The 22774-nt window shown below is 39.2% G+C and overlaps 1 protein-coding gene across 2 annotated transcripts in view; it reads left to right on the top strand.

Annotated features, from left to right (window-relative positions):
- LOC124776874 (conserved oligomeric Golgi complex subunit 4) overlaps positions 1–22774 on the top strand; it is a 124535-nt gene that overhangs the window by 98341 nt on the left and 3420 nt on the right. For both annotated transcript variants that reach the window (XM_047252055.1, XM_047252056.1), the window contains exons 10-11: positions 7642–7827; positions 21006–21226. In XM_047252055.1, coding sequence (XP_047108011.1) covers positions 7642–7827; positions 21006–21226 — 407 coding nt within the window. The remainder of the gene's footprint in view (positions 1–7641; positions 7828–21005; positions 21227–22774) is intronic.

A 22774-nucleotide genomic window follows, 5' to 3' on the forward strand; every position in this document is an offset into this window, starting at 1 on the left:
TGCAGTCACAATGTGCGAGATTGGGACTGTATGGCAGGAGATCGAACTATTCTCAACCAAATTGTTGAATAAGGTTTCGAGTGACATCAGCATAATGGGGATGTGTGTCGCCATGAAGCAACACAGTGCCTTGGCTGAGCATTCCATGGATTTAGTTTTGAATTGCACTCCAAAGTTTTCTCGGTGTTTCACAGTATTGTACTGCATTGATGGTTTCACATATGGGAAGGAACTCAACAAACAGAATGCCCTTTCTGTCCCAGAACACAATGCACATGATTTTTTTGTGCTGAGAATGTTGTTTTGAATTTTTGATTTTTGGGAGATCATGAGTGCCTCCTCTCCATCGAGTGTTTCTTTTATTCTGGAGTTCCATGACAAAGCCATTTTCATAATTAGTCACAATTCTGTTTAAGAATTCATCTCCCTCATCATTGTATCAGGAAAGAAATTTCAAAGTACTGACAAGTCACTCCATTTTGTGTACTTCTGTAAGCATTTTCAGAATCCAGTGGGAAGACAATTTGTAAAAATTTGAGTGATTTATGCAAAACAAATTTTGAAATTTGTGGGAAACTAACAAAAAGCTTTCATATTGTGAACTGTCTGTTTTCACAAGTTTTCTCATTCACTTTCTCAACCAAATCATCAACAGCAGAAGGTCGCACACTCCAGCTTCATCTTGAACATTGATCTGTCCATCATTGAATTGTCTCACCCACTTTCTCACAGTTCCACAGTCTTTACATTTTCACCATAAATCTCTACAAATTGATGATGAATTTCAGCTGGTTTAACATTCTTTGCATTCAAAAACATCATTACAGAATGCCCTTCACAGTTGGCAAGCTCAGAGATTGTCTTTAACATTTTGAACAATCACTGACAAATGTAAACATAATGCAGTCCTGCTATAATGGTGTCAGTTGAAAGACAATGAACCAGAGAGATGATTGAGGATGTGCAGAAATGTGAGACTATTGCTGCAGTGGCGGTAGAATGAAATGGTACTTACTTTTCAGACATGCCTCATATTTGGCAGATTGGTCAAATTCTTGGAGCCTTTTCATCAGGTGCAGATGAACACCTGTGGAAAATCCTATGAATGCCTGACTTATTGATGTTTTGGATTCAAAAATTTGTAACTTTACCAGAAAGTAGTCATAATGTTATTCTCAGATGGTACTTCTGCAGGCATCACAAGCACTTATAGACTGTGTTAGATAAGAACTCCAGATTGATGAATTCCAACGAGTGTACATAACACAATTTGCCCTGGGTGATTGTTTGCCATTGTAGATGTTTTCTCACCATCATCAACAAGACAAGTTCCAGTATTAAGTCAAGATGCCCAATTAAACTGTGAAGCATTTGTTAGTGTAAAAAGCTACTCAGGCTCAGAGAAGGAAACTGCCAGCAAGGATCATAAGATTGTAGGTGGTCAAGGGCAAGTTGAATCACTAATTGTCACAAGCAGTAACAATTCATTCCTAAAGATATATGTGTAAGGACAACTGAACCTGTCCAGAAAGGACAGCTTATTGGCATCGGTGAAGATTCATGCTCTGTTACCACTACAGAAAATGTAGGAGAGGAAGCTGCCAGTGGGATCTGGCATGGCTGAGGGATAATGCCAGCAATTGTTAGCTGTTTTGCAGCAAGTTTTGGATGTTTTCAAATCAGGAAAGGAAAAACAATAGACTAAGCGGGCCATGGAAAAAACCATACCAACGGTGGAAATCGCCCATCAATTAGCCAGCACTTGTATAGGATGTCACTGGCCGAATGATGAATAATCTGGAAGGGAAAATATGCTGCATGATGACATCATTTAACCTTCAGAGACCTTGTTACTCTCCTGTGATCCGTGTGAAGGAGGAGGATAGCCTATGGTGTCTCGTGTCTCTCTATCGACTGTCTACAAATGAATAAAATCACGCAAAATATTTCTACCCATTGCTGTACATTGATGACATGCTACACTACTTGTTAGAAGAAAATTGTTTCTCAGTTCTTGACATGCGAACAGGCTAATGGCAAATCGAGAATGACAAGGGTGACAGCCTGTCCGAGGCCGACAGTCTTTTTGATTTCAGGGTTATGTCATTTGGACTAACACTCCAGCGACATGTGATGGACAGCTTGCTTTGACATCTTCAGTTGATGATGTGTCTTTTAAGAATATCTGAGCTGCTTGATAACCATGTTGAATTGTGTCCACACTGTAGGCCTCCAACTGAATCTGAAACTGCATGTCTTCACCGCCCAAAAAGTAAAAATCTGAATGACGATGGAATCCATCCCAATACAGAGAAATAAGAGCAGTCACAGGTTTTTCTGACTCCATGTAACATCTGCAATGTGAGAAGTTTTCTCAGAATGTGCTCATAGTGCTTGCAGTCCATAAAGGACTTCTGTACCAAAGCAAATTCCTTGCAAGAGCTATTGCATGGAGACACTAAAATTTCCTGGGAAATTGTGCAATACAGCTCTGTCTTTTCCTTAAGGAGACTCTAATATCTTCTCCAGTCCTAACACAGTGTGACGAGAATGCCGAGGCAAAAGTTCACACGATACTTGTAGATATGGGTAGATGCAATTCTAGTACAAATTCAGGAAGGTGCTGAAAATGTGATAGCTTATGTTTCTAGACTACTTGTCAAGTATTAAAAGAACTATTCTACATACGAGAATGAGTGTCTCGCATTTTTTTTCAGCCATCAACGTGTTCCAACCATATTTATTTGGTGAATGATTCATTGTTGTAATGGACCACCATTCTCTGTGTTGCATGAGTAGCCTGAAGGATCCATTGGGTCAACAAGCAAAACAGACATTGAGGCTTCAGGAGTATGACATCACAAAGGTATACAAAAATAGATGCAGACACAAAGGTGCCAAATGTCTTTCAAGGAATCATCACTGCATTAAATGACCTTGCTGCTAAATGAAGGAAAATACAGCATTGATGAAAACTACAGAACTCTTGAGGAATGGAGAACTAGCGAAAGGCAAATTCAAACTAGTAAACAGGACATTTTATGAGGAACTATGGTTCACTGAGGCAGAAGTGGTTGCTCATCATCCAAGGCCATCTCCAACCAGCTGTCCTAAAGTTTTTCCATGATGCTCCAATATCTGGTCACCTGGAATTTGTGAACTCTCTAGACAGAATCAGATGCAAGTACTCCTAGCTATGTTTGTACCAATCATTAGATGGTATGTGATTCACCATAAGGAACGCCAGCAACAGAAACCCGTGCTGTTATCTATGTAGATAAATCTGAAAAGAATTCAAATTAAATTATGTATAAAAAATGTAACTGGACTTCAAATACTACATGGTATTGCATCCAAACTTCCTACTTTCCAATAAAAATTGGAGAGTGTAAAGATGATAAATGACTGACAATTGTTGATTCATAATAAATCTGCATTTTGAAGAATTTTTATTCACATAGAAAAAATTGTTGTTATTTATCAGACAGTGCTGCCGTCCTTTGAAGTAAAGTACCTACTCCCCAGCAAAGTATGTAAGCTGTTGTGTGGAATCAAGATCTACCATTTCAGTGAAAATAAATTATCAACTGGTGGAGTTGACAAACTTGGTGTGAAAGTGTGGTTCAGTAAAGTTTCCTGCTACTGAAGTCTGTTTAAAAAAGGAGGTTCCAGAAGAAACATGACAAGAATGTATCACAATTTCTTGTAAGGACATATGCGGAACACCAAGGCAGTTTAATCTATCACAAACACCATTACATCACATAGCACATAAGACACCACCTTTATGTGTATATGACTGAAGACATGTAAGAACTAGATCCTCTTGACAGGAAGACCCTCCTTAATACACTTGTTTCCCCCACTTGCAGCTGTGTGTTTTATGACCCATCTTCTAATTTCTTATGATGAGTCTGTATTTGGCCTCTTGGCTGCTGTGACTGGGTGCAGGACCTGAGGTGACGTGATGCATCACCCTAGCCCCCATCTCCACCCACATCGTTGCCTGTGCCCCGCCATGTGGAGATGGGCCATTTTGTTATCTATTTTGTTTTGTTCTTTTCTGTTAACACTGCAGCATGTTTGGAAAACTTTTTGAAATTAACAAAATTTCACAGTTAAATAGATAAGATTAAAATATAAATGTACTTAAATGGCGTTAATAATATGGAAAAAGGAAAAGTTAGAATGTATGGTAAAGAACAACAAAAAAGAGAGAGAGAGAGAGAGAGAGAGAGAGAGAGAGAGAGAGAGAGACTCCCTTCAGAGTTGCGAGTGGTGGTGAGAGTTTTGGGATTTGACTTAAAGACACTGACCGCCATTCACAATTTTTAATTGCTATGTTCTATCTTAATACCTGGTGCAGATTATTAACTATTTACATTGCCATTTGTCTGAATTGTGTTACACGTTACGTTGAACACTTTCCATTGAGCTCTACTCTGTGTACTCCTTGTTGTCGTTGCATTTTGGCTAGCCTTCTGTACTGTCTTGTACTTCAGTATTCTGCATAGATAGAATTTGATACATTGTTTGTTTGAGAGTTAAGTTCTGACCGTTGCCGTGTATATCTTATCAGTGTGTTTATAGATTGTTCTGTGTTGTTTGGGTCAATGTGTAGTGTGTGTTATGTTTGTGAGATGTCTGCAGAAGATGACTATGGTTCTGGGGAACCTTCTTCTGCACATGTTCATCTGGATGTCTGTTGCAGACACACTGGTCAAGTGAGGAATTGTACCTTACCACTGCTGGGATCGATATGTTTTAGTTTAGTCTTTCCCTGAGGTCAGTTAACAAGGTGCACAGTCTCTAACCTTTATAGCTGTAGTCCCATCCATAGCTGTATCCAAATGCCAATTTTTTATCTGATGTCTCATTTGTATAGGTACTCTGTTGCTCTCTTGAACCTGGTCTGGTCTCCCCATCTTAAGCAAGAACATCACCGCTCTTTGTCTTACCATGAGGTCTATCGGGAAAACTCCATTTACCTCATGCAGTTCTTCCTCTGAGGATTAGTTGAAGACCCCTGACAGTCTTAATAAGACACTTCTTGGATAACCATGCATGTTAGTACACCACTTTCAGGCAAAAAAGTGCCCCACCCAGAATTGAACCTGTCTGATGGATTAACAGTGAGGGCCAGTGTGCCAGCCAGCCTGGATGAGGATTTTAGGCAGTTTCCTGTATCTGACTAGGTGAATACTGAGCTAGTACCCACAACCCATCTCAGTTGCAGTTGGGCTACATGCCGACTCTGTGTAGATTTGGAAGAAAGGCGAAAAAGAAGAAGAGGATACTGTTGAGAGGAATCCCACTGTTGGTAAGCTGCATCACACTCATAAAATTTCAGACTTCTGTGGAAACATTTTGTTTTCTGCAGAAGACCCTTTGTATCTATCTGAATTGTATCCCAATTTGGGATACCCAATGTGCATACCTAGTCTTAAAATATTCAGGATAGCACAAAACAATGTCTAATGTGGGCTAGTGAAATAGACATTTGTCCATTCCCTTGTTGAAAACTAGTTACTGCTGTAGTGTATATTTAATGTATTGGAGCAGTTTGTATACCACCAGAGATTGGATCTTCAACCCGTCAGACGCACTCATTGGTATTTTACTCTTCACAACAAGATCTGTTCAAAAGTTCTTAAATGACAAATATTGAGTTCCTGGCTTAAATGTAATGGACTCGTTTGGTGGTGATAGCCATTAACCCTCAATGAGCTACTACCCTCTGCCCCCCCCCCTTTCCAATCTGGGTGATGCATGAGACAATATGAAAAAAATTGAAAATGGAAGAAATGTATTCTATGAGAATACTTGTTAGGCTCTTGCTCTCTACGTCAGTAAAGATATTTCAAGAAATTAAGTGCAGATGTTATGTTGTTCATAGCAGAATTGATCCACTTATAGCAGTGCATTTATTGGTGGAAACTAGATTATTGGAAGAAAAGGGAAAATGAATATTTTTTTATGCATGTTACACACAAACATATTTGTACAGGTAGAGGACAGCAAAGGCAACAGTATTTGACTCAATGGAAAAGTTATTTTTTTTTTTAATGTATGATACCAGATTAGTAAATATTTTAAAGATGCCAGATGATGTAGATCAGTGCAGTTCATGCAGTTAAGTGAATTTCAGTAAGGGGGGATGTAGAAAGCTGAAGAAATCTGTTTAGGAGTTTTTCAATGTGTTGGATGCAATGTGTCAACAATGTTTCAATGTTGATCCTCATGGTCTTAGGAATCTCCACATTCTTGGCACCCTGATTTTTCAATGACAGTGATATAAATTTTTATGATTGAGCCATTTCTTGATACAATCATCCGCTGCTGCAGCCCAGATTAGGACTAATGTTGCTTTCAATATGTCAGCTAGCGAATGTTGAAAATGGGTGGAACAAGCATAATTGCTGCTAGCAAAGCAGCCTCCCACCACTTGTGTAGAAAACAGCTCAACTAGATGAATGAATTGTGCAAAGTTGTGCGTAGTGATCAGTGCAGATTGCGTCATGCCATCAGTGATGGTCCTTAATGTGCCATCAGTGATGGTCCTTAATGCTAACTAAGATAGCAGCAGTTACCAGACTGTATCAAGCAGCATATACAGCCATCATGGTGTGGTATTCTGCTGTCCGTCATACAGTGTCAAGTAGATGTACTCTTTCAATATAGCAATGCCGACACACACTCCTCGAGTTACCTGAGGAGCGCCAAATGTTCAGGAACTCCCTGACCAAAATTATTTCATGACTTCGTCTCCTGTAGTGCACATGTGAGCCATGGTAGATTGCATCTCCCCTGATCTGCATTACCAACAATATGCCTTGACCAGTTGTGGCAACATGCAGAAGTTACATAGAGTACTAACTCTGAACCTCTTAACTTCCTGTATTACACTTGGGACTGGTAATTTTTCTCTGCATACAGAACACAGGTAGCATCAAAGATACATGCACCAATACTTTGCTAACCCTCCACACGGTATCATTACCTACTGCAACATGTTTCAGCACTCTGTGTTGGCAATTACACGTAATAGAAATATTAGATGGATAAACATATTTTCCTACAAGTGGGACTGAAGAGGTGAAGATGGGATACTGTATCTCTATGAGTGTCTTTCTGCATGATAGCAGGACGGTGTTGTAAATACTGAGAGCTGTGTGTAGGAGAGCTGTAGTCTCAGAAAATCTGTCCATAGATATACCAACAATATGCTTCACTCTTGAGAGGCCATTACTTAAGAGTGCTCGGTTTTCATTTTGCATAAGTGTACATTCTTGGAGGGCTTTTAAGGCATACTGTTTAATTTTAATCTCTCCCTCCCTCCCTCCCTCTCTCCCTCCCTCCCCCCCTCCCTCATGCAAAATTTGAAAGATTACTGTGTAATGCAGTGTTTGCTGAAATATTTTATTCGCTTCATTAAAACTGATAATAGTGTCATTACATTTGTAAGATTTCTTTTTTGTCCCCCCAACAGATAAAGTTATAATTTTTTACTGTGGAAATAATTGGATAGATCATATTTTAGTAATTTAACTTAATATATCTGTTCAGCTGTATGAGGATATTTATGACCAAGCATTTGTTTCATTATGAAATTATTCACATTCATTGTATCTGAAATTTCAGGAAGAATTTTCTACCTATGATGCTAATGAGCCTTTCATCCAAAACTTAATAATGAATTTAGATGGCTTCTTAAAGTCTTTTAAATCCAGCCTTACCCAAAATAATTACGATGTTCTCGTAAGCATTCTAACAACTGAAGTGACTTCTCACCTAGAAAAAGTTGTGCTGAAATCAACATTCAACAGGGTATGTACATTGGACTTACAAAATATTCTCTATTAAATTTTACTCTCGTGGAAGCTATGATAATGAACATGGATTGAGACATGTAACAAACTATATTAACTAGTCTTTTGGGGGTTGACAGAAGTACATGAGGAGATGAACAAATAAACTAGAAATACATAAAAAAAACAATGGTGCAATGTATAAAGAACGGGGGGGAGGGGGGGGGGGCACCTTGTTCACCAAAGAAAGGAATCTCTTGGATGTTTCAGCCTGGTTCTTCTTAAAGAGAATTCAGTTTATCTAAAAAAAATTGGTGCTGGTTTCCTACATAGCTGCCATTATTTATGGCCAGGAAATTTTAACTTTTATGTACAAATATGTAGTTGGACTTCAAAATGCTTTAGATTTATTGAACTTTCTGCTTTCAATACACTTATCTTTGTATTGCTGGTATTAAATCTGAATACACAAACGAAACTGCGATTAAATAGTGTTTATTTCAGAAAAAAATTGTAAAGGAATTCTTGTATTCAAATACATAAGCAAACATGTGATCATTCGGTTTAAATTTCTTTTACAGGTTTTTGCATCACAAAGAACAACTTGAAAAACACGATAATACAAAATTTAGCGTTCATAGTGGAATACAGTGTGATACAACTTGATGAAACATGGAGAGATACACCGTTAAACTTTACATTCACAGGATTCACATGCATAGATTCATTTCCTGATGTACCTACAGGAGAATCATTCATAACAACGTGATCTGTGACTGTGACTTCTGTGTTTGGATGCAGGCTGAGTTGGAATCCCTTCGCTCCCAGCTTCAGACAGTGTTGGCTTCAGTCACACAGCTTGAGGATGTTGCCAATGGGCATCACTGTGGGGGTCCGGATGGGGGTTCGTCGGGAACGGCCAGCTCGTCCCACGCATCCCCCGATCGGACTACGGCTGTGGCTGCCCGGGATACTGCCCACATTGAGGCTGACCCCTCACCCATGGTAGAGTGGGAGGTCATCTCGAGGTGTGGCAGGGGGCAAAAGACATTCCGGTGGGCTGAACGGAAGGCTTCTCCAGTTTTTCTGATGAACCAGTTTCAGGCTCTGTCTCCGGCTGATACTGATCTTCGGCCGGATATGGCTGCTTGTCCTGTTCCAGAGGTTGCCCCTCAGTCTGCAAGATCCGGGCGGTCGCAGAGGGTGGGCTTACTGGTGGTTGGGACCACCAACATCAGGTGCGTAATGGGCCCTTAGGGATATGGCTGCAAGAGAGGGGAAGAAAACCAATATGCACTCCGTGTGCATACCAGGGGGAGTCATTCCAGATGTGGAAAGGGTCCATCCGAATGCCATGAAGGGTATAGGGTGCACCCATATGCAGGTGGTAGCTCATGTTGGCACCAATGATGTGTGTCGCTATGGATCGAAGGAAATCCTCTCTGGCTTCCGGTGGGTGTCTGATTTGGTGAAGACTGCCAGTCTCGCTAGCGGGATGAAAGCAGAGCTCACCATCTGCAGCATCGTCGACGGGACTGACTGCGGACCTTTGGTACAGAACCGAGTGGAGCGTCTGAATCAGAGGCTAAGACAGTTCTGCGACCATGTGGGCTGCAGATTTCTCGACTTGCGCCATAGGGTGGTGAGGTTTTGGGTTCCACTGGATAGGTCAGGAGTCCACTACACACAGCAGGCGGCTACATGGGTAGCAGGGGTTGTGTGGCGTGGGCTGGGGTTTTTTTTAGGTTAGATGGCCTCGGGCAAGTACAGAAAGGGCAACAAAGAGTGCGGGGCAAAGTCAGGACATGCGGGGACCAAGCTGCAATCAGTATTCTAATTGTCAACTGTCGAAGCTGCATTGGTAAAGTACCGGAACTTCAAGCTGAAATCGTTATGGGTACAGAAAGTTGGCTGAAGCTAGAGATAAATTCTGTCGAAATTTTTACAAAGGCACAGATGGTGTTTAGAAGGGATAGATTGCAAGCAACGGTGGTGGCGTGTTTGTCGCTGTTAGTAGTAGTTTATCCTGTAGTGAAATAGAAGTGTATAGTTCCTGTGAATTATTATGGGTGAAGGTTATACTCAACAACTGAGCTAGGTCAATAATTGGCTCCTTTTACCGACCTCCCGACTCAGCAGCATTAGTGGCAGAACAACTGAGAGAAAATCTGGAATACATTTCACATAAATTTCCTCGGCATGTTATAGTCTTAGGTGGAGATTTCAATTTACCAGATATAGACTGGGACACTCAGATGTTTAGGATGGGTGGTAGGGACAGAGCATCGAGTGACATTATACTGAGTGCACTATCTGAAAATTACTTCGAGCAGTTAAACAGAGAACTGACTCGTGGAGATAACATCTTGGACCTACGGATAACAAATAGACCCGACCTTTTCCACTCTGTAAGCGCAGAACAGGGAATCAGTGATTATAAGGCCATTGCAGCATCCCTGAATATGGAAGTAAATAGGAACATAAAAAAAGGGAGGAAGGTTTATCTGCTTAACAAGAGTAATAGGAGGCAGATTTCAGACTACCTAACAGATCAAAATGAAAATTTCTGTTCCGATACTGACAATGTTGAGTGTTTATGGAAAAAGTTCAAGACAATCGTAAAATGCGTTTTAGACAGGTACATGCCCTTTAAAACTGTGAGGCATGGGAAAAACCCACCCTGGTTCAACAACAAAGTTAGGAAACTACTGCGAAACCAAAGAGAGCTTCACTGCAAATTTAAACGCAGCCAAAACCTCTCAGACAAACAGAAGCTAAATGATGTCACAGTTAGCGTAAGGAGGGCTATGCGTGAAGCGTTCAGTGAATTTGAAAATAAAATTCTATGTACCTACTTGACAGAAAATCCTAGGAAGTTCTGGCTTGACGTTACATCAGTAAGTGGATTGAAACAGCATATCCAGACACTATGGGATGGTAATGGCATTGAAACAGAGGATGATATGCTTAAAGCTGAAATACTAAACACCTTTTTCCAAAGCTGTTTCTCAGAGGAAGGCCACACTGCAGTTCCTGCTCTAAATCCTCGCACGAACGAAAAAATGGCTGACATCGAAATAAGTGTCCAAGGAATAGAAAAGTAACTGAAATCACTGAACAGAGAAAAGTCCACTGGACCTGACAGGATACCAATTCGATTCTACACAGAGTACGCGCAAGAACTTGCCCCCCTTCTAACAGCCGTGTACCACAAGTCTCTAGAGGAACGGAACGTTCCAAATGATTGGAAAAGAGCACAGGTAGTTCCAGTTTTCAAGAAGGGTCGTCGATCAGATGCACAAAACTATAGGTCTATATCTCTGACATCGATCTGTTGTAGAATTTTAGAACATGTTTTTTGCTCTCGTATCATATCATTACTGGAAACCAGAATTTACTCTGCGGGAATCAACATGGATTCCAGAAAAGGTGATTGTGTGAGACCCAACTCGCTTTATTTGTTCATGAGACCCAGAAAACATTAGACACAGGCTCCCAGGTAGATGCCATGTTCCTTGACTTCCAGAAGGCATTCGATACAGTTCCGCACTGTCGCCTAATAAACAAAGTAAGAGCGTATAGAATATCAGACCAGCTGTGTGGCTGGATTGAAGAGTTTTTAGCAAACAGAACACAGCATGTTGTTCTCAATGGAGAGATGTCTACAGACGTTAAAGTAACCTCTGGCATGCTGCAGGGGAGTGGTATGGGACCATTGCTTTTCACAATGTATATAAATGACCTAGTAGATAGTGTTGGAAGTTCCATGCGGCTTTTCGTGGATGATATTGTAGTATACACAGAAGTTGCAGCATTAAAAAATTGCAGCAAAATGCAGGAAGATCTGCAGCGGATAGGCACTTGGTGCAGGGAGTGGCAACTGACCCTTAACATAGACAAATGTAATGTATTGCGAATACATAGAAAGAAGGATCCTTTATTATATGATAGCAGAACAAACACTGGTAGCAGTTACTTCTGTAAAATATGTGGGAGTATGCGTACGGAATGATTTGAAATGGAATGTTCATATAAAATTAATTGTTGGTAAGGCAGGTGCCAGGTTGAGATTCATTGGGAGAGTCCTTAGAAAATGTAGTCCATCAACAAAGGAGATGTCTTACAAAACACTCGTTCGACCTGTACTTGAGAATTGCTCATCAGTGTGGGATCCGTACCAGGTCGGGTTGACAGAGGAGATGGAGAAGATCCAAAGAAGAGCGGCGCGTTTCATCACAGGGTTATTTGGTAAGCATGATAGCGTTACGGAGATGTTTAAACTCAAGTGGCAGACTCTGCAAGAGAGGCACTCTGCATCGCGGTGTAGCTTGCTGTCCAGGTTTCGAGAGGGTGTGTTTCTGAATGAGGTACTGAATATATTGCTCCCCCCTACCTATACCTCCTGATGAGATCACGAATGTAAAATTAGGGAGATTCAAGCGCGCATGGAGGTTTTCCGGCAGTCGTTCTTCCTGCGAACCATACGCGACTGGAACAGGAAAGGCAGGTAATGACAGTGGCACGTAAAGTGCCCTCTGCCACAAACCGTTGGGTGACTTGCGGAGTATAAATGTAGATGTAGATCTGTGAAAATAATTCAAGAAACTTATGCAGCAACCACTTTCAAAAACAAATCGAGAATTACTATTATTTCTAGATGACGTGTAATCTGAATAAACATCAGATACTATGATTTTATCATCTGTAGAATCTGCAAGGACTTTGTAAATTAATTGTTCCAAACATTTCTTCTATTCACTGCACTTTATGAACACAAAATCAACATGAAACACGCAAAACATAGAGAGCTCTGAAATCGAGCAAAAGACATTAAAAAAGGTTTCAAAATGACAAATTTTTCAAGTGATGCTGTTAAAGCCATTCAGTGGTCACTATAGAAACTATAAAGTCTGCAAGCCTCACAGGCATATACAGGAGTCATAAATATATGTTCAACACCACGTAAGATCATCATAACTGGCGTGACATAATATTAAGTCTGCCGTATATCCATGTTTCCTGCAGTCACTGTAATATTATGTTGACCACACCCTAAATGTTAAGACAGAAAAAGCAAAACCATCTATCTCAATTTTTATGAGCTGCATTACCAGGGTTGCCACAAGTTTCCCAAAGTGAAATTCTCTGATATTTCCCTGATTTCCAGACAAGTTTTAGCATCTTTCCCTGACAAATTCTGAGATATCAAGGGTAAGTTAAGACGATTTTTGACAATCTGTCTTTGCAGCTATGGTACAAGAAACAATAGTGCAAACAAGGAAATATCTAAAGAAAAATCTTGCAAGCAGATGGCATTTTCTGATGTGAGCAAAAATCATAAGTACTAACATCAACATCTTTTGTAATATACTGTTGTTAGATGGAGAAAGCAAGCCAAATGGTATGTGTGTTCATTAAGACCACTGATGTTATTTTATTTCAATAAAACAAAACACATTTGGTGACAGAAATACGCATTTCCTTGGAGTCACAAGACCGATTTAAATTGCCTTTGCCGATTTCAGAAATAAGCTCAGAAAAAAGTACATCTTTGAAAGAAGTGTATAAAGTGGGGAAGAAGTGTGTAAACCAACACTGTAGGGGACTGCCAAAAAATATTGGTTCTACTATGTTCGTTATTGCTGGTTATTACCCACTGTGTTATATCTATTATTTTAAAGGTATGTGTGATTTTTCATTCGAGAAATATATGAGTACATCGCATACAAACTGTCAGTGACTGACAATTTTCTTCTTCTTATAATCCATACTTTCTAACACATAAACTACATTTGAAGTGCCATAATGTACTAGAACAAATAAACTGTCTATAAAACAACACATTGTACAACATGCTTGCGGTGAGACAGTCTCAATTCCTGAAATCCATCGTCCATGGTCTCTGGCCTGCTGAAGAGCACCACAGTCCTGGATCCATGGATAAACCATGAAAATCTGTTGCATTAGACCACACACAAACAGACCCGACCTGCGGGCAGATCGGTGAGACTAGATCCAAAGGGCAGGGTGTGCACATTAGTTGGAACCAAATGGCTTCAGATCAGCAGGCCCAATCCATTATAGATACTTGCAGAAATGGCCTCCAGTTTTGGCCCATTGTGGAAATACTCATGTGGGCAGCTACTCAAGAGCCACAGACAGCATGTTGATGAAATGAGGCCATAGTGACCAGTCCATGCAATAGATAACGTGTTCAAATACTCTGAGAATCAATAATAATGAGGATAGGTAGCAACTCACCATAAAGATGGTTGCTGAGCTGCAGACAGGCATGTAGAAAAGACAATCACACTCACAACTAAATTTTCAGCCACAGCTTTTGTCAGAAAACGGGAGCGCACACACATTCACACAATCATTCAGACACAACTCTTGCACACCTGACCGCCGTCTCCAGCCGCTGCATCTACAGTTTCTGAGAATCAGATCCAGACAAACCACTCCTCATGCCTCCTTGCCTGTCATCAGCAGCTGCCAGACTAGTCACAAGAAGTTGTGACACCACTGACGGCAAACTGAGGGGAGTGGTAGGAAGGGGAGAAGCAGTAGGAATGAGGGAGTATGGAAGCAGCCCATGTTCTCAGATGCACCCAGCCAGTGACAATGCATCACACCTCAGTAAACAAACCATTTCATCTACTAAGACAAAAATGAGGTTTTTTCTTTTCAAATTTCCGTGGTATTTCCCCGATGTGTTTGAAATTCCTTGATTTTCAGAACCTGTGGCAACCCTGATTACACTGTTTGCATCTATGTTTTTGATATTTCTTTTCCAGAAAATTTTCAGTCTTTTACAAGTGATTTTAATATTGGACATGTAGACAAGATTGATTGCAGGAAAACTGGTTATACTGATTTCAGCTAAATACAAGCACTTGAGAAATATTTACCCAAATGAGTTTAAAAATCATAATTTGCAATTGCATCATGCATTGCACTTAAAGTAATTTTCACAGATCACCAAGGTGACAACAGTCAGGGGATATTCCTAATATTGTGTTGGACCTCCATTTCCCAGGTGTAGTACAGCAACTTGACATTGCCTGGACTCAACAACAAGTCATTGAAAATCCCCTGTAGAAATATTGATCCATGTTGTCTCTTTGGCCGTCCATAATTGCGAAAATCTTGCCAGAGCAGGATTTTGTGCACAGACTGACCTCTCGATTATGTCCCATAAATGTTCTACGGGATTCAAGTCGGGCGATGTTGGTGGCCAAATCACTTGCTAAAATTGTCCAGAATGTTCTTCAAACCAGTCACAAACAATTGTGACACAATGACATGGTGCATTGTCAGCCATAAAAATCCCATCATTGTTTGGAAACATGAAATGCATGAATGGCTGTAGATGGTCTCCAAGTAGCCAAACACAACCATTTTCAGTCAATGATCAGTTCAGTTTGACCAGAGGATCCATTCCATTCCGTGCAAACACTGCCCTCACCATTATGGAGTCGCCACCAGCTTGCACAGTGCCTTGTTGACAACTTGGGTCCATGGCTTTGTGAGGTCTGTGCCACATTCAAACACTACCATCTACTCTTACCAATTGAGATCAGGACTCATCCTAGCAGGTCGTGGCTTTCCAGTCATCTAGGGTCCAACCGATACGGTCATGAGCCCAGGAGAAGCACTGAAGGTGATGTGCTGTTAGCAAAGGCTCTCACATTGGTCATTTGCCGCCATAGGCCATTAACACCAAATTTTGCTGCACTGTCCTAATGGATACATTCATCATACATCCTACATAGATTTCTGCAATTATTTCACACGGTGTTACTTGATCCTGATTTACGGAGAATGTAGGATAAATGTTGAGGCTGCTGTTGCCGTGTATGCTGAGCGTTTTCCAGAGAAAGCTCGTTCTGATTTGTTCTTTTACACAGTTATGAACACATTTATGTCTGATGGCAGTGTACAGCCAGGCAAAAAGAAATGAACCAAACATGATACTGCAGAAGCTAATGGAAATAGCTATACAGGCAGCAGTGCACCACAACCCAGAGATAAGCACCTGGCAATTACACTGCGATTTCGTTATGTCTGTATTGTCATAATACTGCATTGTCATAAGTATCATCCATACCACGTGTCACTCCATCAAGAACATGTCGCTGATTTCCATAACCGGATAGTGTTTTGTGAATGGGCACATCAATAAATGCAAATAACTTCCCGTTTTTTGCTGGGGTACTGTTTGTTTATTTTCTGAACAGAGTTAAGTATAGTTGTTTTGTGGGAACTGTTTCAGAAAAATGCTTGAATGTGCCATAAATGTATCCTTTTTATCATTCCAGTTTTCCACCTTTAGGAGAAAACAGAAATATTCCACATTTTCAGAATTAAAATTCCTTAAGTGCGTCTTATTCTATGGAAATTTGAGTCTTCTGCAGTATTCGTTGTAAGAATTTAAGCTCAGTGATCAATAATATCTGTGTGCCATTTGTGTGTTATAGTGTTATGTAGTTATCAAACTCTGCTCAGTGATAGATGCGGAAGTTGCTGTTTTCCAATACGGTTAGTTACTGATGGGCTTACAATGAATGACTGTAGTAAATTTATAATTTCATCTCTTAAATTTATTGGATTTTGAGAAATCAGTATTGAAATTCCAACAAATGTTTCTATTTTCCTTGTGAGAACTAATTTCTTCCAGAAGTTCCTCCATGTGGTAACAAAACATTTTCTTTCTCCATCTGCAAATAATAATTGTATTTTACCTTGGTAATTCACCTGTCAAAAGTTATGTATCTTTTTCATTGTACAAATTATTATATTTGGCTATAATGTTGAATTCAGTATTTTCCCTAACATGCACACAGCTAACCCTGTGACTACATTTTCCTACAAGAAGGTTGAAAATTTTAGCTAAGGAGGTGTGTCATCTCTAATGTATCTTGATTAAGCCATTGTTCGGTAAAACATAAGTCAGAAATATCATTCAGATCACTTAACATTACTTCTGTGTCATTAATTTTATTGAGCAGTGATTGAACATTCTTACGGAGCTACTTAAAATTAGGTGAACAGAATAATATACTATTTCTTGCTTGACCACTTACCCCCCTTTTAGCACTAATTCCTCCAGTGGAAAAGAAATCATTATTTCCAGGGGTAGGATTCTTTGTGTTGGGATTTTGGTGTGTTAGTTCACCAGCTGTTAGGATTCTGCCTTTCCTCTGTTGAAATATCTCCAATTTCCATTCTATTACAGTCAGTTTTTACCCCTCTGTCCAGTAATGACTGCCTTGTTACTGTATTTCTTGGTTTTAAATCAGTTCGGTGGAGGTCTGTTACTGTTTCTTCCTTTTTGCTTGTTTCGGGGCACATACTGGTACATAATTGTCTCTATGTTCTTGTTTGGTACTTTCATTTCGAGATAAACACTTTTTACATTTTTTACCTGTTATTTCACTTCAGGACAGTCTTTTTTACCTGTTGGTCTGTTTCTGTATGCTTTATTACTGTAAGTGGTTTTTCTCTTTTCATTGTATTTATAAAAGAGGCATTCCTATGGGTAAATGTTACTCTTTCCTCATCTGTTGAAGGGTAGACCATGAGCTGTATATTCATTTCTTTCCAGTCTTTCAATTTTAAAATTCACAGACGTCTCTTCCTCCACACATATGTATCAGTATTGATTTTTTGCTATCACAAAGTGATTCACAGAGTTGATTTTTTTCCGTTCAGGCTTTGGGTGTCATTTTGTCTAAGAGGTCCTGGATTTAAGTTACATTCATTTTGTGTGTTAGTTTCAGTGTGTATTACAGAGAATCCGTACTGTTCCTCTGAAATTCATCCAGGGGTTCTTGATTGTCATTTGAGGCAACAAAAAAGATTAATGAATCATTCAGTGAGAAGTTCTCAGTTAATTTTTTCACATATTTAACAGCTTCCTTCATTGGTACACCAGGTTTTATAATACTTTGTAGAATGAGCTGATTGCCTAACTTGTCCTGCAGTAATTTCCCACAATTTCTTCCTTAACTACCACTTATGATAAGAATTATGTCTCATTGATTATTGTCAGTGCACTACACTTTTGTTTTCAAGTAGTCCGAATGATGTAGTTCAGAATCATCACATAAATTATTTTGCACTTCAAATTTATTGTGCACTGCAATTTGTTTGCCAATACCTTTAATAGTAGTTAATTTTGGTCTAACACATCACTTGCATAATAATTCAAATTTTCCAGTACAGCTTGTTCATGGTGTCTTACTTGTGTTTAAAACTCTTATTTTAAGCTACGTGATATTGTTTTCTTCTTGCAGTACATTTATAACTTCATCCTTGTGTATCCACTTCTCAGAAAAGGATGTAGTTTCTGGTGGAATTTTCAGCATATTTTGCTTCAGTGGTGATTAACATTTTTCTGCTTGAAGTTTGATAATATCAATTTTTAACTCACTGGTAATAAGATGTAGATGTGACACATGCACATTTAGTTTCTAGATCCCAACCTTAAAATTTGCACACACTTCATTTTTACTGGAAATATTCAAATTTTTTTCAAGAACATGCACAAAATGTTTTACACTGGCCGCTGTCGTGAGTTACAGTTACGGAGTATGTAAGACTAATCTGCTAAGATGTTAATATATTCATTCAGAAAGTTTAGCTTGATAATTTAAGCAGGCATTGCTAATTATTTTTAATTAATTACTCAGGTGTCATTTGTGGGCAAAATGAACAGCCCCATTTTAATTCTACAATTGCATACTGCATGGCTATAAATTAGGCTATAAATTATGTGACACAGTTTTGCATAGTGAAATATGTCTTTTTTCCTTTATTCTTATTGAATATAAACCTTCAGCTCTTAACTCTTGGATTGCTGCAGATGTGATTTCTACATATTATGTTGAGTGCTAAATCATTATCACCAAGTCCAGATACGTGTGCTGAATACATTGTGTTCAGCCACTATCAAGTGCTGAGCTGTCCAAGCAGCCTGCCTCATTGTCCTGAATATTTCTGAATCACTAGCAATGACATTTCTCGTTCATGTTTTGTCATTGCCAAGAACAAATAAATATATCCTCTCTATAAATTTGCTACCATACTCGAAAATCCACAGTGATGTTAAATTTGCCTTTTGGACAGGAGTACATTTGTAACATAACTTTTCACATTAACTGTACTAGTTTCTGACAGAAGCAACTTTTCATTATTGATTCATTTTAGTTGTTCAGTATTCCTGCTCTGCTACCCAGCCATAATAACAGCTGCTCTACAAGTATTCATCACCACACTAACTCCATAAATGAATAAATCTTTCAGTTCAAATGGCTCTGAGCACTATGCAACTTAACTTCAGAGGTCATCAGTCGCCTAGAACTTAGAACTAATTAAACGTAACTAACCTAAGGACATCACACACATCCATGCCCGAGGCAGGATTCGAACCTGCGACTGTAGCGGTCGCTCGGCTCCAGTCTGTAGCGCGTAGAACCGCACAAATCTGTCAGTAATTAAGTAGACAGTTTTAGATAATTCATTATAGGCTACTGTTTGAGTGGGTGCGAATGATATTTCCTGTCATGTTACCTGTCAGGAATGGGGACAATCCATGTCAGGATTAGTTTATTTTTGTAGTGCAAAGTCTCCTGTGACATCACATTGTGAGCAAAATGATCTGATGCTATCACATTGGCATCTATTGTGCACCATAGCACTAACTTTTTCTGCCTAATTTTATTGAATTCATTTCTTGAGACCTGTTAGTTTGCTTCTAGTACAATTCATTTCTTCGGCTCCATCATATGAGTCCACAAGGGAGAAGGGGGAGGGAGGCACTAGGGCATTTGTGGAATTTGAGATTCAGTTTTATTATTCATTACAGAATTCTTATGCATTTCTAAAAGTGATTGTCTGTGATGTACCTAATACTAAGTTTAACATTGCTGAATGCAACTGGAAACACTGTTACTTTAGCAAGCAGTGCTTATCAGATCATTCACAGCAATTCATATGGCTTCCTTGGCATGGTGGCTGTTTTTTCACTGTCTAGCAATTGTGATAGATGCAAATCTATTGATGACATTACTAATATAGTGTTCCCAATCTTTCCTCTGTCACTTGCTCTTACAGCCTTTCATCAGGCTGCACAAAAAGACCATTCCAACAACGAGTAGAAAGTAGTAGTGGCAGCAGTATACCTGCCAGACAGCCATCCCCAATTCCCAAAAGGACACGTCTTCCCCTGCTGCACAGCTACCGTAAGAGTAGTTTACTATTTGCCTGTGGACAAAGAAGACCCATCAAGGCTTTCTAAGACTGTATTTTGGCTTACACAGCAGAATGATTGTAGTAGACACTGAAAACCTTTGCCATACTATATTGTAGGTGTGTTCAACAAACACACACACACACACACACACACACACACACACACACCTGTGCCCCTACATAGTGACGGCTAGACGTGCATTGCCCACATAGTGTCAGCTGGTTACACAGTGACTTGTACACCCATCCATGATGTGTGTGTGTGTGTGTGTGTGTGTGTGTGTGGGGGGGGGGGGGGGGGGGGTTGCATGCTCTAGCTCTAGCTCAAGGAAGAATTTATTCATAAAGCTTTTGACAAATGAATGCTTTTGCTATTTGGTGAGGGGTTTCCTTTACCCCTAAATTAATTAAATTAATTTTTATGCGAGACATAGGAAAAATGAACTGTTTACTTCGTGGTAGCATCTGTTAAAATGAACCTTAATCACAAGGTACATTAAAACTCTTATCAACATTTCTACTGAGACATGAGTTACATGAATGTTTAAAAGAATAAATATTATTCTGTTGTTTCACTCATATGAATCATGAATTGATAACATGACTGAATTTAAAATAACAGAATGAAGCATTGTAAAAGCCTTCATAGCACTCTCATGTCTCAGGAGAAATACTGGTAAGAGTTTTAAGGTATCATATGTTTGCTGTTATGGATAACAGATGCTACCAATGAGGTCAAGAGTTCATTTTTCTTATGTTTGACCTAGTACTCAATTTTTATTTTAGTAAAACAGCTCTGTATTCTTATTATCGTAGTCTCAAAATCTATAGGCATTGCAACTGTGGAAAATCTACAAATTATTGTTTTACCATAGGCAAATGAAGAGAAAAATTGTCACTGTAAGAAAGTTGTTAACTTTTACTCTCTTTGTTCTTTTTTAGTTGGGAGGTCTGGTGTTTGACAAAGAAGTTCGCACGCTTGTTAGCTACCTTACAAGTACTACATCTTGGTCTATCCGAGACAGGTTTGCACGTCTTACCCAAATAGCAACAGTGTTAAATCTTGAGCGAGTTTCAGAAATCTTGGATTATTGGGGGAGTAATTCAGGTCCTCTGACCTGGAGATTGACTCCTACAGAAGTTCGGCAGATACTAAGTCTCAGGTAGGTCCAAATATTTTAAACCATTAATTTGATTGTCTTATGTTCCAAGACAATCATATCATGAACATTTGTTTAGCTACTGTGGCATCCTATGTCAGTTTTGTTGCAATATCTCCCCCCCCCCCCCCCCCCCTCCCAAAGACTGAGAGTAATGGAATCTACAATTTTACTCATCTTGGGAAGAAAGGATGAAATAAAATCATGTTGGGGCCATTTCAGGGGCAGGCATTGTTAATAAAATGTTACTTCATATGTGAACTGCGTCAATATTTGTTTACTGATCCTTTTGTTGTAGGAAGGGATATCACCACCAAAATTGCCATCCATTTAGGCAGTCACCAATATCATTTCAGTCTCACTGGATGAAACAATGGAAAATCCAGGACAGACTAATGACAGTATAATGAAAGGCATAGATTGCTACTCGCAATATAGAGAAGATGTTGAGTTTTACTAAGTGTTATTTTGCAACATTAGCCTCACTTTTTTATGACATTAACTTTTCTGTTTTGGCAAAATGCTCCTCACATATGACAAATTTGCTCATATTTATACAGATTCATAACAAATTGCAATACTTTCTGCTTGAATAAGGAAACATTATAGAGCTTTAACATTCGTTATCAGAGTTATCTTCCAGATTGGTTTATTAGACTTGCTGGAGAGGAGAATTAAAGATGACTGATAATTGCTATCACAAAAATATCAGGGCTAGTGACAGTCTTAATATCATTTGTATCTATTCCCATGATAAAGATAGAATTTTTATTTGCTCAGACTGTGTGAAAGTTCTTGAGAACTACTGTAGTGCACTCTCAGAGCATCCATGTGAAATAACTACAAGATGAAGCATCATCCAAGCATGTTGACTTGTTTGGACCATCAACCCTTTGTGTAGTTTCATTCAGTCTGCCACAATTTCCACTCCTGTGCCAACATCTCCATCTCAGAGGACTACTTACACACATGTCCACAGTTATTTGTTGTACATATTTCAGTCTCTGTTTTCCCTTGCTCCCTACCATGACAGCTATTCCCTGATGTCTTAATATATGTCCTACCATCCTGACCCTTCTTTTAGTTAGTGTTTTCCACATATTCTCCTCTTCACTACTTCCACAAACAACACTCTCATTTCTTGTCAGTCCAACTAATTTCCAACATCCTTCTACAACAGCCATTGAATTATGTATTTGTATCTGTATCATTAGTTGAACTATGGTTCCGTAAATACAGCTTTTAAGAATTAGCTTTAAGTATGTAAATCAAACTACTTTTGTAACTTAATGTGAATTGCAAACTGAGTTACGACTCAACAGAAATTGAGTTTGCTATGCTTTTACCCTTCAAATATATCTGTGAGAATTGCATACATATAGTGAAATATTCACAATTGTAGCTTCTGAATTATTAAATATTGGACAAGGATCCATCTAAGATCTTGATCATGGACATGACTATTGTGTCCGGTCTTACTGCTGTTTGTTTCCTTCTTAGAATAGAAACATACCTTAAATAAATATTCGTCTTAAAGTACTCATTTGGATA

Source organism: Schistocerca piceifrons, chromosome 2 (assembly GCF_021461385.2).
Source record: "Schistocerca piceifrons isolate TAMUIC-IGC-003096 chromosome 2, iqSchPice1.1, whole genome shotgun sequence".
Lineage (NCBI taxonomy): Eukaryota > Metazoa > Arthropoda > Insecta > Orthoptera > Acrididae > Schistocerca > Schistocerca piceifrons.